The following is a 17790-nucleotide window of genomic DNA, read 5'->3' on the forward strand; positions in this document are numbered from 1 at the left end:
GGATGCTCCCACGGCTGCCCCTGTAGGCAGTAGGGAGATGCAGTGAGTGCAAAGGGCCACTGGTTATTTGAGTCCCATAACTGCAGGCTCATCCCAAAGCTCTGGAGAAGCATTATTCCAACTCCAGATGCTGGGGAATTGCAGCTCTACCACTCTGCTCAAATCACTTGTGTCCAAGAACTTGCCTTTGAAAAATTTGAAAGGAGTTGGGTTGAGCTCTGTGCCAGCTAACTGGGCGATGATAATGAACCTGTGATAATTATCATGGGGTTGAGATGATGAGCTTGTTGGCTGTGTAGGAAAACTCTGGAGCAAGGAAGGGATGTGTGTAGTGAAAAATATGAAAAGTCAATATAATTCCAGGCAAGGAATCATGGATTGGGTTGGAAGGGACCTTAAAACTCATCCAGTGCCACCTCTGCCATGGACAGGGACACCTTCCACTGTCCCAGGCTGCTCCAAGCCCCATCCAGCCTGGCCTTGGGCACTTCCAGGGATCCAGGGGCAGCCCCAGCTGCTCTGGGCACCCTGTGCCAGGGCCTGCCCACCCTTCCAGGGAAGAATTCCTTCCCAATGTCCCATCCCACCCTGCCCTCCAGCAGTGGGAAGCCATTGCCCCTTGGGGAATGGTTTGACTCAATGATCCTAGAGGGCTTTTCCAACCTTAAGGATTCTGTCATTTTTCTGGATCACATAAAGGAAACTTGTTTGCATGGACAAAAATGCAGGAAGAGCCATCAGTGTTCCTCTCTGCCTTGCATTTTGGAGTAGCAGCAGGAAGGGTATTTGTGCTGGGACATCCAGAGAGAGCTTCAGCCTGTCCATCCTGCTGGAGCTAAGGGATTGAGTCAGCCCCACGTGGGTTTGGGGTCTGGTTTGTGTCTTCCCTGCCAGGAAATCTGGGAGAGCAGCTCCCTGGTCGAGTGCTGCCAGAAGGGCATGGAAGGCAGGTGAGAATCCTTCCAAAAACCTGTGCCAGCAGGGTGTGGGGTGAATGTCCTGCTGCAAAGAGAGCCCTGATTTGGGTCCATCAGCATGGCAGAGCTCGAAGTGACTCCATTTAGGAGCACCCTGGATGCTCCTGGTTTAGGAACACCTGGAGAGTTCAGCCTTACCAGCTGAGCCTCTGCAGGCTGGGAGGGGATGGAACGGGATCAAACTAACAAGGAGCACCAGGGCAGTGTATTCCTGGGCAGGCCCTGGCACAGGGTGCCCAGAGCAGCTGGGGCTGCCCCTGGATCCCTGGCAGTGCCCAAGGCCAGGCTGGACAGGGCTTGGAGCAGCCTGGGATGGTGGAAGGTGTCCCTGCCATGGCAAGGTTGGAATTTTGGTTTTTAAGGTTCCTTCCAACCCAAACCATTCTGGGATTCTGTGATGATATTCGGACCAGACAAAGTGGAGATTTTACATCACTGGCATTGAAGTCCAGGCTGGTGGTGTTCCTGCTGAGTCCAAGGAAGCCCCTGGATGGTGGAGGTGGTTCCATAATTCCAGTAGGACAGCAGTTCTTCCTTCTCTTGTGACTCTTAACTCCCACCCCACAAACACCCTCCTGTGGGATGAGGGTTTTCTCTGACTTAGAGATGTGTTAATTGAGAAGTGTTTTCAAAACTTTCATTTTATTTTTAGTTATATGTGAAGGGTGAGATAATACAGATGTTATAATTTATGTTATTATAATTAGAAGCTAACATATTATATTATATTATATTATATTATATTATATTATATTATATTATATTATATTATATTATATTATATTATATTATATTATATTATATTATATTATATTATATGTGGTTTTTATAATATACTATAAGTGGTTTTTAGCTTATTAGTTTTTGTTACACCCTGTTGTAAGTGTTTTAAAGTTAATTATTTTAAATTACCCCTCATGGGTCTTACTACAATGCATTTTTTATAGTTTTATTTTTCTGAAGTATTTAGTCTTCTTTGTAAAGTTATCTTTTGAAACTTGTTTCTTTTTTCATAATGTTTGTTTTATTTTATGGTATTTCTTTTTTCATAATGTTTGCTTTATTTTATGGTATTTTAAAGTTAGTATTTCTTATTTTAAGGTGTGCATATAAACGTATATTATATAAACCTTCAATCAAACTGTGAAATTTTTAAATAAATTTATTTCTTACACCCTCCCCTGAGGAAGCTCAGCTTCCTCAGTGATAAATCTTGGCAGCTGAGATCCATGTGAGGAAAAGTGTCGTGGAAAGCAGCTGGGATCAGAGTGATCAGTGATGGATTCCACTGCAGGATTCCCAGACAAAACTGATGTGGCACAAGCAGTTCCTGCCCCCTCAGGAGTTTGGGCTGGATGTCTCTGGGGGATTTGGTTTCACTTCAGGTCACCTACAGCGACCTCAACCACCTTGCCTGGCTCTGCCTTGGGATGGTGGCACTGGAAACACGAGCCAGGCCTGGCATTCCCTCAGTGCTGTGCTAGGCTGCCCCTTGTCCTGGGCTTAAGGTTTCCCAGCAGGGACACAGAGCTGCTTCACACATCCCTGGCATTCTCACACCTCTCTGGCAATCCTGCAGTGGCAGTGCTGCAGGGTTCTGGCTGTTTCCAGCCCTAGGGGGTTCATTTGCCATTGATGGGAAGGAGGTGACAGAGGAAATGGCCGAAAAGCTGAATATTCAGGTCTGGGTTGATGGGGAGCAGAGGGAAGCTGCTGGGCAGATGGAGTGATGAGGAGGTGAGAGGACTTGGGCAGGGAAGGGTGAGCACAGGTTTTTCACTGGACCCCGGAATGGTTTGGTTTGGAAGGGACCTTAAATCCCATCCCATCCCACCCCCTGCCACGGCAGGGACACTTTCCACTGTCCCAGGCTGCTCCAAGCCCTGTCCAGCCTGGCCTTGGGCACTTCCAGGGATCCAGGGGCAGCCACAGCTCCAGCCAGGAAATTCTGTCTCAGCCCCTCCCCACCCTCCCAGCCAGGAATTCCTTTCCAATCTCCCATCCATCCCTGCCCTCTGGCACTGGGAGCCATTCCCTGGGTCCTGTCCCTCCATGCCTTGTCTCCAGTCCCTCTCCAGCTCTCCTGTAGCCCCCTTAGGCACTGGAAGGGGCTCTGAGGTCTCCTTGGGGGCTGGAGTTGTGTTTTAAACTGCTGACCCTCTCCTCCAGATACAATCCTGTGACATCTTTGAGTCCTTGGAGGCTGCTCCTCTTCCTTCCGTGACAGCGAGCTCTCCCATTTGACCTGGGCTGGTTCCCACGTGCCAGGACTGTGTTTATTTTTCCATCCTGCTGTAGCCAAGTTTGTCATTTAATAAACATCACCCCCCCCCCCCCAGCCTGATCCCTGTCCCCTCTGTCAGCCAGGGGAACAGATGGGAGGGCACAGGACCAGAAATGCCTGACACTGCCCAAAGCTGGAAAGGAGACAAGTGAAGATTTTGAGATGAAAAGAAAAAAAAATGAATGTATTTCCAGCTCTGTTGTGCCTCCAGGCCTGATCCAAACCCCTCAGCTCCTGGAGAAGGAGCCTGTGAAGGCTGAGTGTGCCTGTCAGTGGCTCCTCACTCCTGGAGCATGGCAGAGGATCTTTCCCTGCTTGTTTTTGGAGTGTTTGAGCTTGGGTCGATCCCAGGGCAGCCGTGGGGAGCTGCCAGCCTCTGCCAGGGTGTTGGAGGAGTGACAGCCCATGGACACAGGGGTGTTTGTTGAGGGAAGCAGCTGCAGCTCGTGATGTAAATTCTGCATGGATTCAATCCCAGCTTTGTCCCTTTGTTGAGCAGGGAGCAGCCACGCTCCAGCAGCAGAGAGCAATCCCTGAGGAGCAGGCTGGGAAGGAATGGAGTGGGAAGAAGGTGGCTTCTCATCCTTTAACCTCCTCACACCATCTGCCATGGCCTGGAGTGAGCAGAATCCCAAAATCCCAGATTGGTTTTGGTTGGGAGGGACCTTTAAGATCATCTTGTTCCATCCCAGGGACACTTCCCACCAAAATCAATCTGTTCAGGAAAATTCTTAAGAAATATATTCTCTGAGGAAGTCAAAGTGGCTACCAAGAAGTGGCAAAATCAGTAGCCAGAAGCATAAAAGATTTTACAGAATTCTTGTCTGACTTAATGCCATGCATATTTTAGGTCAAGGGTAATCTGATTTTTTTAATTAATCCTTTAAAGGTTAAATTGTATAGAACGTCTGATCACAGAGTAAAGAAGAAACCCAGCAGTATATACAAAAATAGCATCCATTTAAGTTACATAAATCCTTATAAATATAAGAGAGAAATCAGTTATTCTATAAAAAAAATAATTTGGAACATGTGTTCCTGAAGCACCAGCAGAAAAAAAACATCCTCACGCTAAGGACTTCAGCTAGAAAATCTTTATAAATATACCTGCAAAATTCTTCCTCACTCTGACCAGAAACAAGTGTCAGAAGGTGCACATTTCTATTTTGCACTTGAAAAAGGAGCTCTCCTATTTGAATCTCAAATGGCCATCGGGTTTTTGGCAACCACGACACGTCCCATCCCTTTGCAAACACCTTTCAGGGCCACAGAAATTCTACTGGCATCCTCGGAGCTTTGTAGCAGGAATTGAGACAGTTTGGGCGGGGGTTTGTGGATGATGCTGTCACTGCTTTGATGCCTGTGCGTGGAATTTTTTGTTTGACTCAAAAGAAATAAAAAGGAGGGAGGAAAACCAGCCCTAAGCTGAAAGCACTGAGGGTCTGTGCACTTGAAGGTGCCACTCAGAGGGAAGAGAGTGGCCTCTGCTGTCCTCTTTGCAGTTGTCTGAGTCACCTGTGGATGGAGTGACTAATTCATAATATCCTCAAGATGTTTGTGTCATTGTAATAATAATTTCCACAGTTGGAAATTGTAGTCATGGAACAGAGACTAAAACAGAGAAGCATTCATATATGTGTTTGTTTATGTGTGTTTATGTATTCTTTTTAATTTTTCCCCCCAGTTGTGACTCTCCTGTGTCTGTAGCAGGGAGCAGCCATGCCAGCCCAAAAGGACAGATGGGTTTCTTCCTTGCTTTTCCTTCTCTTCTGTGCCTCCTCCATCCCACAGTGTGGAAGTGCCAGCCTGCAGCAGGAGCCGAGCCCCCAGCACTACTTCAGCGGCTTGGAAGCTGGAAAAACATCCTTGGCTTTTTTCACCCCCAGTGGTACGTGTTTCACGTGAGGTTCCATCAGCCTGGGGGCTCAGCACGGCTTGGTGACAGTGGAACAATCACAGAATCATGGAATGGTTTGGGTTGGAAGGATCTTAAATCCCAGCCAGTCCCACCCCCTTTCCATGGGCAAGGACACCTTCCACTATCCCAAACCCCAAAGGTTACTCCAAACCCCAATGTCCAGCCTGGCCTTGGCCACTTCCAGGGATCCAGGAGCAGCCACAGCTTCTCTGGGAATTCTAGCTCAGCCAGGAATTCCTTCCCAAGCTCCCTGCCCTCTGGCTGTGGGAAGCCATTCCCTGTGTCCTGTCCCTCCATCCCTTTTGAAGAGTCTCTCTTCATCTTCCTTGCTGGCTCCTTCAGGCACTGGAAGGCTGCAATTAATTCACCCCAGAGCCTTCTATTTTCCAGCTCTCAGCCTTTCCTCCACCAGAACTGCTGCATCCCTCTGACCAGCTTGTGGCCCTCCTCAGAGAATGGGCGGTTCCTGGGATTTTTAAACCCAAAGGGTTGGTTGAGCGCTGTGTTTGCACAATTCCAAGCGCTCCTGACCTCTTGGGATGAGTTCCTTCCTGGCTTTTTTTTTTTTTTTTTTTTTTTTTGTGTCCTCAGGCACAGTCCTTCAAACATCTTCATTCATTTTCTGGATTATTTTCTGGAGGTACTCTGGCGGTGAAAGCCAATTTCCTAAGGAATTTTCCCCTCTTCCACTCCTGCTAGAAAAAGCAGGAATCCCTTTCATGAGGGAGAACTAAAGGCTGTCTTCAAGGAGAAGATCCTTGACCTTGCTTTTGTTCTTCATGATCCCCTGGGTGTGATTTCCCAAAGACATTGGCATGGGCTGAGGAACATCTCCCACATCTCAGTGTGTGGCAGGAGGATGCTCTTCACCCTGAGGACTTGCAGAGCAATTTTTTGTTTGTGTGTTTCAGTTTCTCCTGGTGCCCAACCCTTCTTGGAGCACATTGAGAGCTCAGCTGAGGCCCTCCAGGACTATGGGGTTTCTGTGGTGAAGGTAAATGGGGCTCAGGGAAGCTGCTGGGTGGGATGGATAAGTAGGAGATGAGCAAGGAAGAGATGAACGCAGATTTTTCATATGATCCTGGACTCACAGAACAGCTTTGGCTTTCAGGGTCCTTAAAGCTCATCTCTTTCCACCTCACCTTCCATGGGCAGGGACACCTTCCACTGACCTGGGTATCCCTGTCCAGCCTAGCCTGGAACATTTCCAGGGATGGAAAATCCCCAATTTCTCTGGGCAGCGTGTTCCAGTGTCCATGTTCCATGGTGGGTGAGGTTGGTTAGCTTCTTTTCATCCCAGTGCAATAAATATTTCATACAAAGGAGTTTTTAGCTGAAATTTTATGCAGATTCACGTGAGGGAACTACAAATTCAGGCAAGTGTAATTAGACTCTAAGAAGTGCTTATATATTTATATTTGGATGTATTTAGTTTCCTCCAGCTACAGATCAAGGTCAGTAAGGAAGCACTGATCTGTCACTTTGAATATGCTGGGCAGATCATGGGGTCCTTTGATCCCATCTGACCCAAATCAGCAGGCTGAGCTGGAAAACTGAAGTACAAACTCCACTCTCCATCTCTGGTCTCCATTTTGGTGGATTTTCCCTCCCAGAAGGTTTGGAAAGGCTGGATTTACACTCTTGAATGGAAGGAAGCTGTAGGGGCTGTGTGTGGTCATTGTGGGGCTGAATCTGTAATGACATGTATTTGCTGTCTAGGTGAATTGTCCCAAGGAGGACGTCTCAAGATATTGTGGAAAAGAAAATGCTTTAAGGAAAGCCTTCCTGTTCAGGTGAGGGGCATTTCTGGGCACTGCCCTGGGATTACTTCCCAGTTTGAAGGAAATGTTTGAAGGAAACACTGTCAGCAATCAGAGATGTCTGTGGAGGAATGAGAGGAGCCATGAGGACAGCAGTGACCTGCATAGTTCAGCCAAAGGTACCCCCAAATTTCCAACACAGGTGGAGGAGATGCTTTGTCCTCAGTGTGAATTCTCCCATCCTGCCCCAAGTTCCTTGGAGCAGCAGAGGGATGAGCTGTGGAATGAAACCACAGGAGAAACCCTCCATCAGTGTTCTGCTGTTCCTCTGGCCTCCCACACCCAGAGCTGTACTCAGGCCACAAGATTTTGGGTCTAGTCCAAGAAATAAACACTTTTTGGTGCTCTCCTTGTTGGTGGGGTTAACTCTTCTGCCCTGGGTGGGAAGGCTCAGCTCCTGGTCTCTCCAAGGGTTGTCACATGGAAGCTTTTCCATGTATCAGCTGTTCTCATTGGTTGTTGTACTGACAATCATGGAATAATTAAGGTTGGAAAAGACCTTTAAGGTCATCGAGTCCAACCATTCCAAGGACCTTTAACATTCATCAAGTCCAACCATTCCAAAGACCCTTAAGGTCATCAAGTCCAACCATTCCAAAGACCCTTAAGGTCATCAAGTCCAACCATTCCAAGGACGTTTAACATCAAGTCCAGCCATTCCAAGGACCTTTAAGATCATTGAGTCCAACTGTTCCCCCAGTGCTGCCAAGGCCACCATGTCCCCAGGTGCAGCAGGAACCTGCTCAACCAGGCTTGAACGATTCCCAGCTCCAATCAAAGACATCTCAAGTGTGTTCTGCCATTTCTCCATCATCCTCCTTATCCTTCTGGGCCTGCCTTGGCTCCCTTTTCCCATGGATTTGTGCAGTGAATCTCTCTCAGTTCCCTTGGTGACTCTCTTCCCTCTGCAGAGGGAACCGACTGATCCGAGAGTTCCCCACCGACGCCCTGTTCGACGTGAACTCCATCGTCGCCAACGTTTTGTTGTAAGTCCAGCCCACATCCCACTCTCTGAAATCCTTTTCCTTTCTATTCTCACTAAATGCCAACCCCAGCTTGATGCCTTGTGTCCCACCTGGGTCGCCAGAAACTGATGCCTTGTGAAGGCTGACCTAGAACAGAGAGTAGATGGAGCTAAAGAATAAAGTAGGGATGTATCCAAAGCATCTCCTCCATGGATCCACCTTGGGCAGCACAAGAGCCCAGCCAGGGCTGCACCCAAGAGGAACCAAAATGGTCCCAAAATGCACGAGTGCTCCCGGGGTCTCTCCCTTGGATCAGTTCTGCTCCATTTGCACCTTGCAGTTCATTGTCCCGTTCCAGCTTTAGCCCAGGCACTCCCACCCTGCTTGTTTTTCTCTCTGCAGCCCACGCTGTTTGTGCTCCTGGGCTGAGGTTTGGATCATTTGTCCTTGGTCCCAGCTGGAGCAGGAATTGTTTTGTCTCCCTGCTCTGTGCAGAGAGCTCAGCATCCCCTGATGTGAACCCAGCCCCACACACCAAAGCAGCACAGAACCTGAAAAATAGAAAAGCTAAACCTGAGGCATCAAGGTATTCCAGAGCCTGCTTTCAGTCAAGCTTCTCTCTTCATAAAAGTTTGACCCTGTTAAACTTCTTCCCTTGAGACAACTCACCAGCACACACCTGGGCACCTCCAGTTGGCTGTGAATCCTTAATCTGCCAGCAAGAAGCTGGAATTTTACCCTGGTTTTCCCATCCTGGTTGTGTGGCTGCAGATTTACTCTTCAACCAGTTGCTAATGAGGTTTTTTCTGCCTCCTCAGTGCCCTGCTCTTTAATGAAGTTAAATATGTTGAAACACTGGCAGACCTTGAGAACATTGAAAATGTGTTAAAAGGAAAGTCCAACATGGTCTTTGCCTACGTACCAGCTACTGGGACAGCAGGTATGGACACTCAGCTTTCCATCTTTCCTCTCTTCCCACAGCCTTTTTTTTTGGTAGAATCCAGGAGCTGAGTTTCCGACTCAAAATCCTTCAAATGAAAACCTGGAAGGGCCACCCAGCCACAAGATCTCTGCTTCCATGTCTTGCTTTGTTTCCAAAGGGATCAGTTGTACCAGAAAAGTTTTGCTGGGAGCATAAACATTGAGAGATGGACTTGGAGAGGGAAAGCAAGCCAGTGGTTGCTGTCTTACAAATAATAAATCTGTGGGCAGATCTCTGGCTCTGCCATGGAATGGATTCTCACACAGCACCTGCTTGCTGGTGATCAGGAATGGGATCCAGCTCCAGTTGCTCACTTCCCTTCACAGTGTGTTTTCAGACAGGCTCTGTGACATTGTACCAAGAGTTTCTGAAAGCCTGGGAATTCATATTTACACCTGGGAATTCATATTTACACCTGGGAATTGATATTTGCCCCTGTCAAGGATGAACCAGGAGATGTGCAGGGAACAGAGCTGAGTTCACCTTGCCTTTCCCTTACAGAGCACAGAGCTGTGATGGAGGCAGCTTTTGTCTATGGCACCATCCACCAGTTTGTCCTGACAACTGAGGCAGCACTGCTGAAAGCCACCAGGTACGTCCAGAGACACCTCCACCATGGAGAGCTGCTTCCATGCACTGTTTGCCTCACTCCTGGTGTCTCAGATTCCCAGAGCGACTCTGGAATGGCATTAGGATGTTGTACCAAGGGTGGACAGTCAGATCTGTTTTCCAAAAGCTGCTGGTTGCATTCCTGGCCTTGGAGTAGCCTTGCTGTTTGTGGCTGTACTGGGTGGGATTTCACAGGAGAAGAGCCTCTGTCTCCTTTCCATGGCTGGTGGATCAAACCTCAGCCATGGCTTTCCAGGAGAGTTGATGTTAAAATCCTAAAGCACTCCCCCCTTGTGCTGTGATGTCCAAGAGCAAGAACTGTAGCACTGCTCATGGATTTGGGAATTCCCATCCCATGGCCTCACTGGTCACCCTTTTCCCCCACAGGAGGAGCTGCTTTAGAGTGGCAGATCCTTCCTTGTGATGTGACCATCCTGCTGATGTGACCTCCTGCTGTCAGGAATGTGAGGGAGGAGCTGGGAACATCACATGGGGTGCTGTTTCCTCAGCCCACAGTGTGCCCAGCTGGCCAAGAGGCCAATGGCACCTGGCCTGTACCAGACCCAGGGCAGAGATTGTCCCCTGTGCTGGCACTGCTGAGGCCACACCTCAGATCCTGGGGTGAGCCCTGGGCCCCTCATGACAAGAAACACTGAGGGGCTGGAGCGTGTCCAGAGAAGGGAATGGAGCTGGGAAGGGGCTGGAGCACCAGGAGAGGCTGAGGGAGCTGGGAAGGGGCTCAGCCTGGAGCAAAGGAGGCTCAGGGGGCCCTTGTGGCTCTGCACAGCTCCTGCTAGGAGGGGTCAGCCGGGGGGGTTGGGCTCTGCTCCAGGGAACAGGGACAGGACAAGGGGAAATGGCTTTAAGTTGTGCCAGGGTAAGTTTAAACTGGATATTAGGGAAAATTTCATCCTGGAAAGAGTTTTCATGTCAGAATGTCAGAACAGACTGCCCAAGGCTGTGGTGGAGTCCCGATCCCTGAAGGGATTTAAAATCCATGTGGATGTGGCACCTGGGGACACAGCTCAGTGGTGGCCTTGGCAGTGCTGGGGGAACGGTTGGACTCGGTGATCTTGGAGGGCTTTTCCAACATTAATAACTCCGTCATGAGTTACCTGGGATTTTGTCACGGGCACCAGGGTGGCCCTTCCCGAGGTGCCATTCCATCCTTGCAGGGTTTCGGGGAATTGTGCCGTGGCTCCCGCTAGATGGCACGGTTGTCATTGCACAGGAATCGCCCTAAATCTCCTTAAAGCAGCGCCGCCCCCTCCCGAGCTGCTGAAATGGTGGGAGCTTCTCCAGCAGGAGCAGCTTTCAGGGGCAGCAGGATTTGAGGTCTGGATAGTGCCCTTTGCTCTTCCATGGAGAGCTCTTAAATCCTTACCCAAAGAAGGTGATCCCTGCTTTAGGGGTAGGGAATGGGTGCATTGGAAAAGGAAAGGGACTTCCCAAAGCTACCCACAGGCCAACAGCAGCAAAGGTGTCACAGCTAACCAGGGACACCTTCCACTGTCCCAGGGTGCTCCAAGCCCTGTCCAGCCTGGCCTGGGACATTTCCAGGGATCCAGGGGCAGCCACAGCTGCTCTGGGCACCCTGTGCCAGGGCCTGCCCACCCTCACACTTCCCAATATACCCTCTCCCCCTGCTCTTTGTCAGTGGGAGCCATTCCCTGGGTCCTGTCCCTCCAGGCCTTGTCCCCAGTCCCTCTCCAGCTCTCCTGGAGCCCCTTCAGGCCCTGCCAGGGGCTCTGAGCTCTCCCTGGAGCCTTCTCCTCTCCAGGGGAACATTCCCAGCTCTCCCAGCCTGGATCCACAACCCTGCCAAACCCTGAGCTTGAGGATAATCTGTGAAACACATCAGCAAACCTGCTCCTTCTGTCAGGGCACTTTGAACCCCTGCTCAGGGTGGGTTTTGTTTCCTCTCTCACAGCCATGATGACCCCGATGTCTCCTCTGCCTGGCTCTTGTTCTGCCACTGCCAGCGGGCCACAGAGCCAGCCCAGCCCTGCAGGAGGACAGCCCTGGCACAGCCCCTGACCCTGCTCAACATCCACAGGCACCTCAAGCTCATGGGAGCTCCCTTGGTGGTAGGACTGGGAAGGAGGAGCTCCCTGGGTGGGAGGGCAGGGAGGGATGTGAGGATGAGGGAGGTGAGAGAAGAGAGGAAGGCTGAGTGTGGGAATCTGCCCCTTCCAGGGTGGGTCCAGGCAAGGAGCAGGAATCACCTGGTGCAACTGCCTCACCAATTCAGGGCTGGCAAAATGTAAATAAATTATTGAGGGCATTTTCCAAATGACTCTTGAGCACTGCCCAACTCAACATGAAGCTTGTTCCAGTGCTCTTGGTAAAGAAACCTTCCTGATGTTCTGTCTGAACCTCCCCTGATGCAGCTTTGAACCATTTCCACATGTTCTATCCCTGGATACTCTGGAGACATCAGTGTTTCCCTCTCCACATCCCTTCAGGAAGCTGTGGAGAGCAATGGGGTCATCCCTCAGCCTCCTTTTCTCCAAACTAGACAACCCCAAAGTCCTCAGCTGCTCCTGTAGGCTCCCTGCAGGAGTTTCAGCGCCTTCTGGAATTTGATATCAGTCCTTCCCACCTTGATGATCACAAGGAACAGGAGGTTCCCTCCTATTTCCTCCTTCCATGGGGCAGAGAACTTCAGCAGCCTCCTGTTCCCAATAGTCCTCCCTGCCCATCCAAAAGGATGAGTGGATGAGCTGGGAATGCTCCTTCAGCCATTTTCCTGGGTTAGGTCCATGGAGGGAAGGCACTTCATCAAGCACCTCTGTGGCATTCACATTCTCTGAAAAAATCCCTTTGCCCAGGATTTTTCTCCTGGGAAGCTGAGAAGCCTCAGAGAAAAGGAAAACAATTCTTATCTCATTTGCTTCTCCTGTGTTGTGCTCACATGTGGAATGTGTTTGGGGATTGTTCACCCACAGGTGATTGTTCCATTGGTTTCATGTGAGTTGTTTTCACTCTTTGGCCAATTTGGGCCAAGCTGTGTCAGGCTCTGGAGAGAGTCACGAGTTTCATTATTATTTTTTTACTATTCTGTAAGTATCCTTTTTGTATTCTTTAGTATAGTATAGTATCCTTTAATATAATATAGTATCATAAAATAATAAATTAACCTTCTGAGAAGATGGAGTCAGATGCATCATTCCTGCCCTTGTCAGGGCATTTCCCTACAAATACACTACACCTCCATGCTGTCATGAAGCAGCACGTCCAAGGCGGGAAGGGAAAGATTCCAGCTCTTGCATGTTGTGGCTGGGATTTTCAAACTGCTCCAGGGAGTGGATGCCAGGTAAATAAAAATGAGTGGAAATTTGACATCTGGAATTGCTAAACCTCCAAAAAAAAAAAATACAAAACAAAAAAACCCAAACCAAAACAAAACCAAAAAAAACCCCAAAGCCCAGGTTTTTAGCAGGGAAGGTCGTGACATGCTGGAACAGTTTAATTGGAGTTGTGTGGGTTCTGCTTCCATGGATGTTTTAGAATTGGGGTTGGAAGCTTTTTCCTGAGGATTTCTGGGCTGGGGAAGAGCTGAGGTACCTTCACCTTGTGGAGCTGTGCTGCAGCATGACCCTGGCTGTTCTCCAGACAGAGGTGGCTGAGGACCCAGAGAAGATCTCCACTGTTCACTTGCAGCTGGGGCTGCCCCTGGTGTTCATCCTGAGCCAGAAAGAGACCTATGAGGCTGACAGGAGGACAGCGGAGTTTGTGGCCTGGCAGCTCTTGGGGAAAGCAGGAGTTGCCCTTTTGTCCAGGTATTTCTCTCAGCTGTTTTGTGGTTCTCCTTGCTTTTTGTGGGGTTTCTGAGACGGGTTGCCCCAACACCAGGATGACAGTCAGTGGACTCAATCACACTTGGATGAGAGGCAGTAAAACCAGGCTATATCTTGGTTTTTAATATTTAAGGATGTGTCCAGAATTGTATTAATTTGGAAGTTTTGCTGGCTTTAGGGTGGAAGAATATTCAGACTAAGAGAGATTTTGGAGAGGAAACTTAGCAGTGATGGCATTGGGGCAGAAAGAGGAGGGGTGACCTTCCATGTCACACCAGCTAATGTTCACTTTGTGTTTTGGAAGGGACCTCGTGGAGCTGAACGTTCTGCACCGGTCAAACGTGGCCCTCAAGACACCAGATGAGGTTGGATGCTGCATTTCTTTATTGGACACCTCTGAGCTCTGGAGAGGGCGGTGGGATCTTGCTCGTCTCTGGGATTGATTTGACAGCATTCCCTGAAGCTCAAGGGGAAGTGTCTTTCCCAGGTTATCCAGAGAATCTGTGGATTTCCCACCCCTGGAAGTGTTCCAGGCCAGGTTGGACAGGGCTTGGAGCAACCTGGGATAGTGGAAGGTGCCCCTGCTCATGGCAGGGGTGGAACTGGGTGATCTTTAATGTCCCTTCCATGATTTGGAGCCACTGTGCCTGCTGGGAAAGAGAAAACAGTGAATTTATTTTGGGTTCAAAACATTGAGTGACATCTCCACTACCCCTTAAGGCAACACAAGGTTGGGAACTCCATCCAAGTGCAAATTCCCCAGAAGATTTGGACTTCTGAAAGTTTTAAGAAAGGCCTCAAAAGATGGGAGTGTGAAACAAAGAGCAAACAAGCAAAGCTCTGTGCTGGGCTGATGTAACCCAGTGCCTCTGGCAGGGAGAAGGGCAGGTGTGAGTTAAACGAGGCTGATGGAGATGAGTTAAACTCTGGAGGGACCTGACCCAGCTTGTGAGGCAGGCTGGAATGGGGTGCTGGCAGATGCCAGGGAACACAGATGTCCCAGATTACCTGAACTGTCCCACTGGTGATTTCAGGTGCAGGATCAGACCTGAGCATCCCCCGAGGGCTTCCCGTGGCCTGTTGAGAGATGTGCACTTGGGTGGCTCTGGGAGCCCGTGGGAGGTGCCAGCACTTTGTCATTTCTCTCAGCTCCTGATGAACTTTCCATTTTCTCTCCAGTGCCTTTGTCTGAGCTGGTGCCAGCACTGGTTTTAAGCTGACAAGGTCTCATTTCTGAGAAATTCCTGCTGCTTTTTTGCTTCTTTCTATGGGTGGCCAGTCCCTGAACACTTGGGAACATTTCTCCTGGCTGAGCTCCATGAGATAAAGGATTTTTTGAGCTGGTTTCCCAGGCTGTGATGGGCTCCTTGGACCCAGCCTGACCCCTCTAATTAGGGGACATCCAAGTGGCGCCTCTGCTTCCCTGCTCTCCTTCCCTGCTTGGCCACTGGGATTTTTCCTGCAGTGCTGGACCTGAGTTAAGTTGCTGGGAGATGGGGCTGGTGCTCACTTTCACCACGGGATCCCTCATAGCCACATTTACTTACCTGGCCACTTTTCCTTACATTTACAAGGAAACATCAGCCTGGAGTGAGAAAAACTCAGGCACAGGAGAAATTGGGTCCAAAAAAATGTAACCCAGACATTCCCCTGTTTGGCAGCTTCAGGGATATGTGACACACCCCAAAAATAAGGAGTTGGGAGACAGTGCCCATCAACCTTATGACAAAATAAGCAGAGGGGGATGTCGTGCTGTCACTGATTGATTGTTTTCCTCAGGGAATGCCAATCCAATACCTGGTCTTGGAAGACACTGATGAAGTTATAACCCTGGTGGAAGATAAGAACAAGGTGAAACAAATCCAGGAGGATGAGCAAGAGGAGGAGGAGGAATATGAGGATGAGAAAGAGGATAACAATCAAGGTGTGCAATTAATCAAGTGAAAAGCTGATTGTCATCAGACAGAAGGTGCAGTCAGCATCAGACATGGCAGAGCACTAGAGAACACTTGCAAACCATCACAGTCACTTCATGGTGGCCACAAAGTGGCTCTTTCATTCTCTGAGGTCACTGGAATATGACAGACAGGTCTGATTCTTAGTGGAAGCACCAGAGAGAAAAATCAGAGCTGTTAGAGGAACAGTTGCTGTGTGAAGGACAGGAATGTGCTTGGGTGCTCCAAAGGCTGGGGGGGTTAAGGTGCACCCAGCACTGTGTCCTCTACAAGCATCTGAAAATCATCCATCCCTTTGGAAGGGCTTGGGACATGTTTTTGTAAGAGCAGATCCAGACTTGCTTCTTCCAGGGAGAAAACTCTGCAATGCAGAATTGAGAATGAATTTGTTCTCTGTGCCAAATTGGGGGTGTTTTCTTAAAAAAAGGGGGGGCAGGATCCTAGAGGAACCTTGAGTATTGTTCCAATCAAGGGTAGAGCTGGTGTGAGGTGGGATTGGGGCATTTTGGGGTGGGTTTGTTTGTGTGGCTGTGCCTCCTCTCCCCATACAAGATTTCACTCACCCCGTGTCTCTGCTGAGAGGTTCTGGATTACAAAATCATGCACGGGAGTGGCCCAGGGGGCTGCAGTTCCCCCTGCCCTGGACACACCTGTGGGTTTTTTGCAGATATTCAGGATGACCAGGTGGTGGAAGCAGTTTCCAGGGACAAGAAGAGAGAGCTGCCCCTGGAGCAGATCCTTGTCCTGACAGAAGAGAACTTCCACTCTTCCCTCTCAGAGGCTGCCAGGACAGTGGTGCTGTTTTATGCCAGCTGTGAGTATGAAATGTGGCCTGGCTATCCCTTCTGTAACTTTGGGATGTTTTCTGTGCTTTCCATGATCCTGCAGAGATCTGGAGACAAGTTTTGACCATTAATCCGTGCCACATCCTGTCCCATGGGCACAAAAAACAATCAGATTAAATCAGTTCTTCTCATTGGCTGATAATAGCGGATATCAATCTTACATTAGGAGATTTTTAACCTCTATTTTATAGGGAAAAAATGTGGGACAAGAGGGGAAATTAATGTATCATGGACTCATGGGCTGGCCTAGACATAGGCAGAGACATGAAGCATAAAGTTAAGTTTTCCTTATTTATTTCAAATCTTCCAGAGCTTAAAGCACCTCAGGATGCAGAGATTGATAATGTGACATTGTCAGGCAGCAAGGTGGGGCTGGCTGTCCCCTGGCTGTCCCTCAGGGCTGTGTTTCCCCTCTCCTGTGTTTCAGGGGAAGCTGTGTCCCTGGCAGTGCTGCGCTCTTACTCCGAGGTGGCCGCTCTCCTGAAGGGTAAGGAACCTCAGGGCTCAGGGTTTCACCTGCTCCTCTTGGCAGGAGGAACCAAGACATTGACGGTTCCTCGTTCCCTGGAACACACTCATTTTTCCCCCCTCAGGTTCCTAAGGAAAGTTATATCCACACCAGGTTGTTTAGGAGCCTTTGTGTCTGATTTAGGGATCTTTGCAGAGCCTCTGCTCCCAGGGAAAAAACACAGGACAGGAGGAAATGGTCTCAAGGTGCACCAGGAGAGGTTTAGACCAGATATTGGGGAAATTTTCTTCATGGAAAGGGTTGTCCAGCCCTGGCACAACTGCCCAAGGTGTAGTGGTGGAGTCCTCATCCCTGGATGGATTTAAAAGCCACATGGATGTGGCACCTGGGGACATGGGACAATGGTGGCAGTGCTGGGGGAACAGTTGGACTCAGTGATCTTGGAGGGCTTTTCCAAGCTAAACAAGTCCATGATTTTGTGATCCTGGAAACATTCAAGGCCGGGTTGGATGGGGCTTGAAGCAACCTGGCATAGAGGAAAGTGTCCCTGCCCCTTCCAGCCCAAGTGACTCTGTGATCCCATTGGCTGGGCACAGTGACTGCCTGAGGGAGAATTTGGGAGGGCCAGGGGGTGACACAGAGCAGCAAACAGCTGGAACTATAGCCTGGAACATGGAAATAGGATCCTGTCCTGCCCAGGCCCAGGAGATGCCCTACACATCAACGTGCTGGGTGGCACCTCAGCTCTGCTGGAAAAAGGAGCTGTGATTATCCCTGGCTGTGGAGGAGAACAGGACAGATGGGTGTGGGCAGGCCCAGGGCAGGACAATGTCACATTTCACACGGGATGGTGCCTCCAGGGCTTGCAGTCTGGCTCAGTTGTGGGAGTTCTCACAGGTGGCCACAGAAGTCCATAAATGGCACAGGGATGGTGGACAATCAGCTGCACTTAGAGACAGCACATCAGGGAATCTGGGGACAAAGGCAGGAGGGAGGGATCCTTCAGGAGGGTCCGTGCAGTGTGAGCCCCACATTCAGGCCTTCAACCCCATCCCGCTCTGGTTTTTGGAGAGAGGTGGCTCTTACATGGACTGAATCTCTTCCAGAGGTGCCTTTTTTGTCCCCCTGGCTGCAGGGGACACTGAGGTGGCTTCATCCCACTGTGG

The 17790-nt window shown here is 49.6% G+C and overlaps 1 protein-coding gene across 5 annotated transcripts in view; it reads left to right on the top strand.

Moving 5' to 3' along the window:
* TXNDC16 (thioredoxin domain containing 16) overlaps window positions 1-17790 on the top strand; it is a 38266-nt gene that overhangs the window by 712 nt on the left and 19764 nt on the right. For 3 of the 5 annotated variants that reach the window (XM_038139011.1, XM_038139014.1, XM_038139015.1), the window contains exons 2-13: window positions 4946-5149; window positions 6091-6173; window positions 6899-6972; window positions 7911-7985; window positions 8783-8904; window positions 9448-9538; window positions 11486-11642; window positions 13171-13337; window positions 13660-13720; window positions 15135-15279; window positions 15978-16124; window positions 16583-16642. In XM_038139011.1, coding sequence (XP_037994939.1) covers window positions 4981-5149; window positions 6091-6173; window positions 6899-6972; window positions 7911-7985; window positions 8783-8904; window positions 9448-9538; window positions 11486-11642; window positions 13171-13337; window positions 13660-13720; window positions 15135-15279; window positions 15978-16124; window positions 16583-16642 — 1351 coding nt within the window. In that variant the 5' untranslated portion in view covers window positions 4946-4980. The remainder of the gene's footprint in view (window positions 1-4945; window positions 5150-6090; window positions 6174-6898; window positions 6973-7910; window positions 7986-8782; window positions 8905-9447; window positions 9539-11485; window positions 11643-13170; window positions 13338-13659; window positions 13721-15134; window positions 15280-15977; window positions 16125-16582; window positions 16643-17790) is intronic. The other 2 variants (XM_038139013.1, XM_038139012.1) reach the window with 2 other exon arrangements.

Source organism: Motacilla alba, chromosome 5 (genome assembly GCF_015832195.1).
Source record: "Motacilla alba alba isolate MOTALB_02 chromosome 5, Motacilla_alba_V1.0_pri, whole genome shotgun sequence".
Taxonomy (NCBI): Eukaryota; Metazoa; Chordata; class Aves; order Passeriformes; family Motacillidae; genus Motacilla; species Motacilla alba.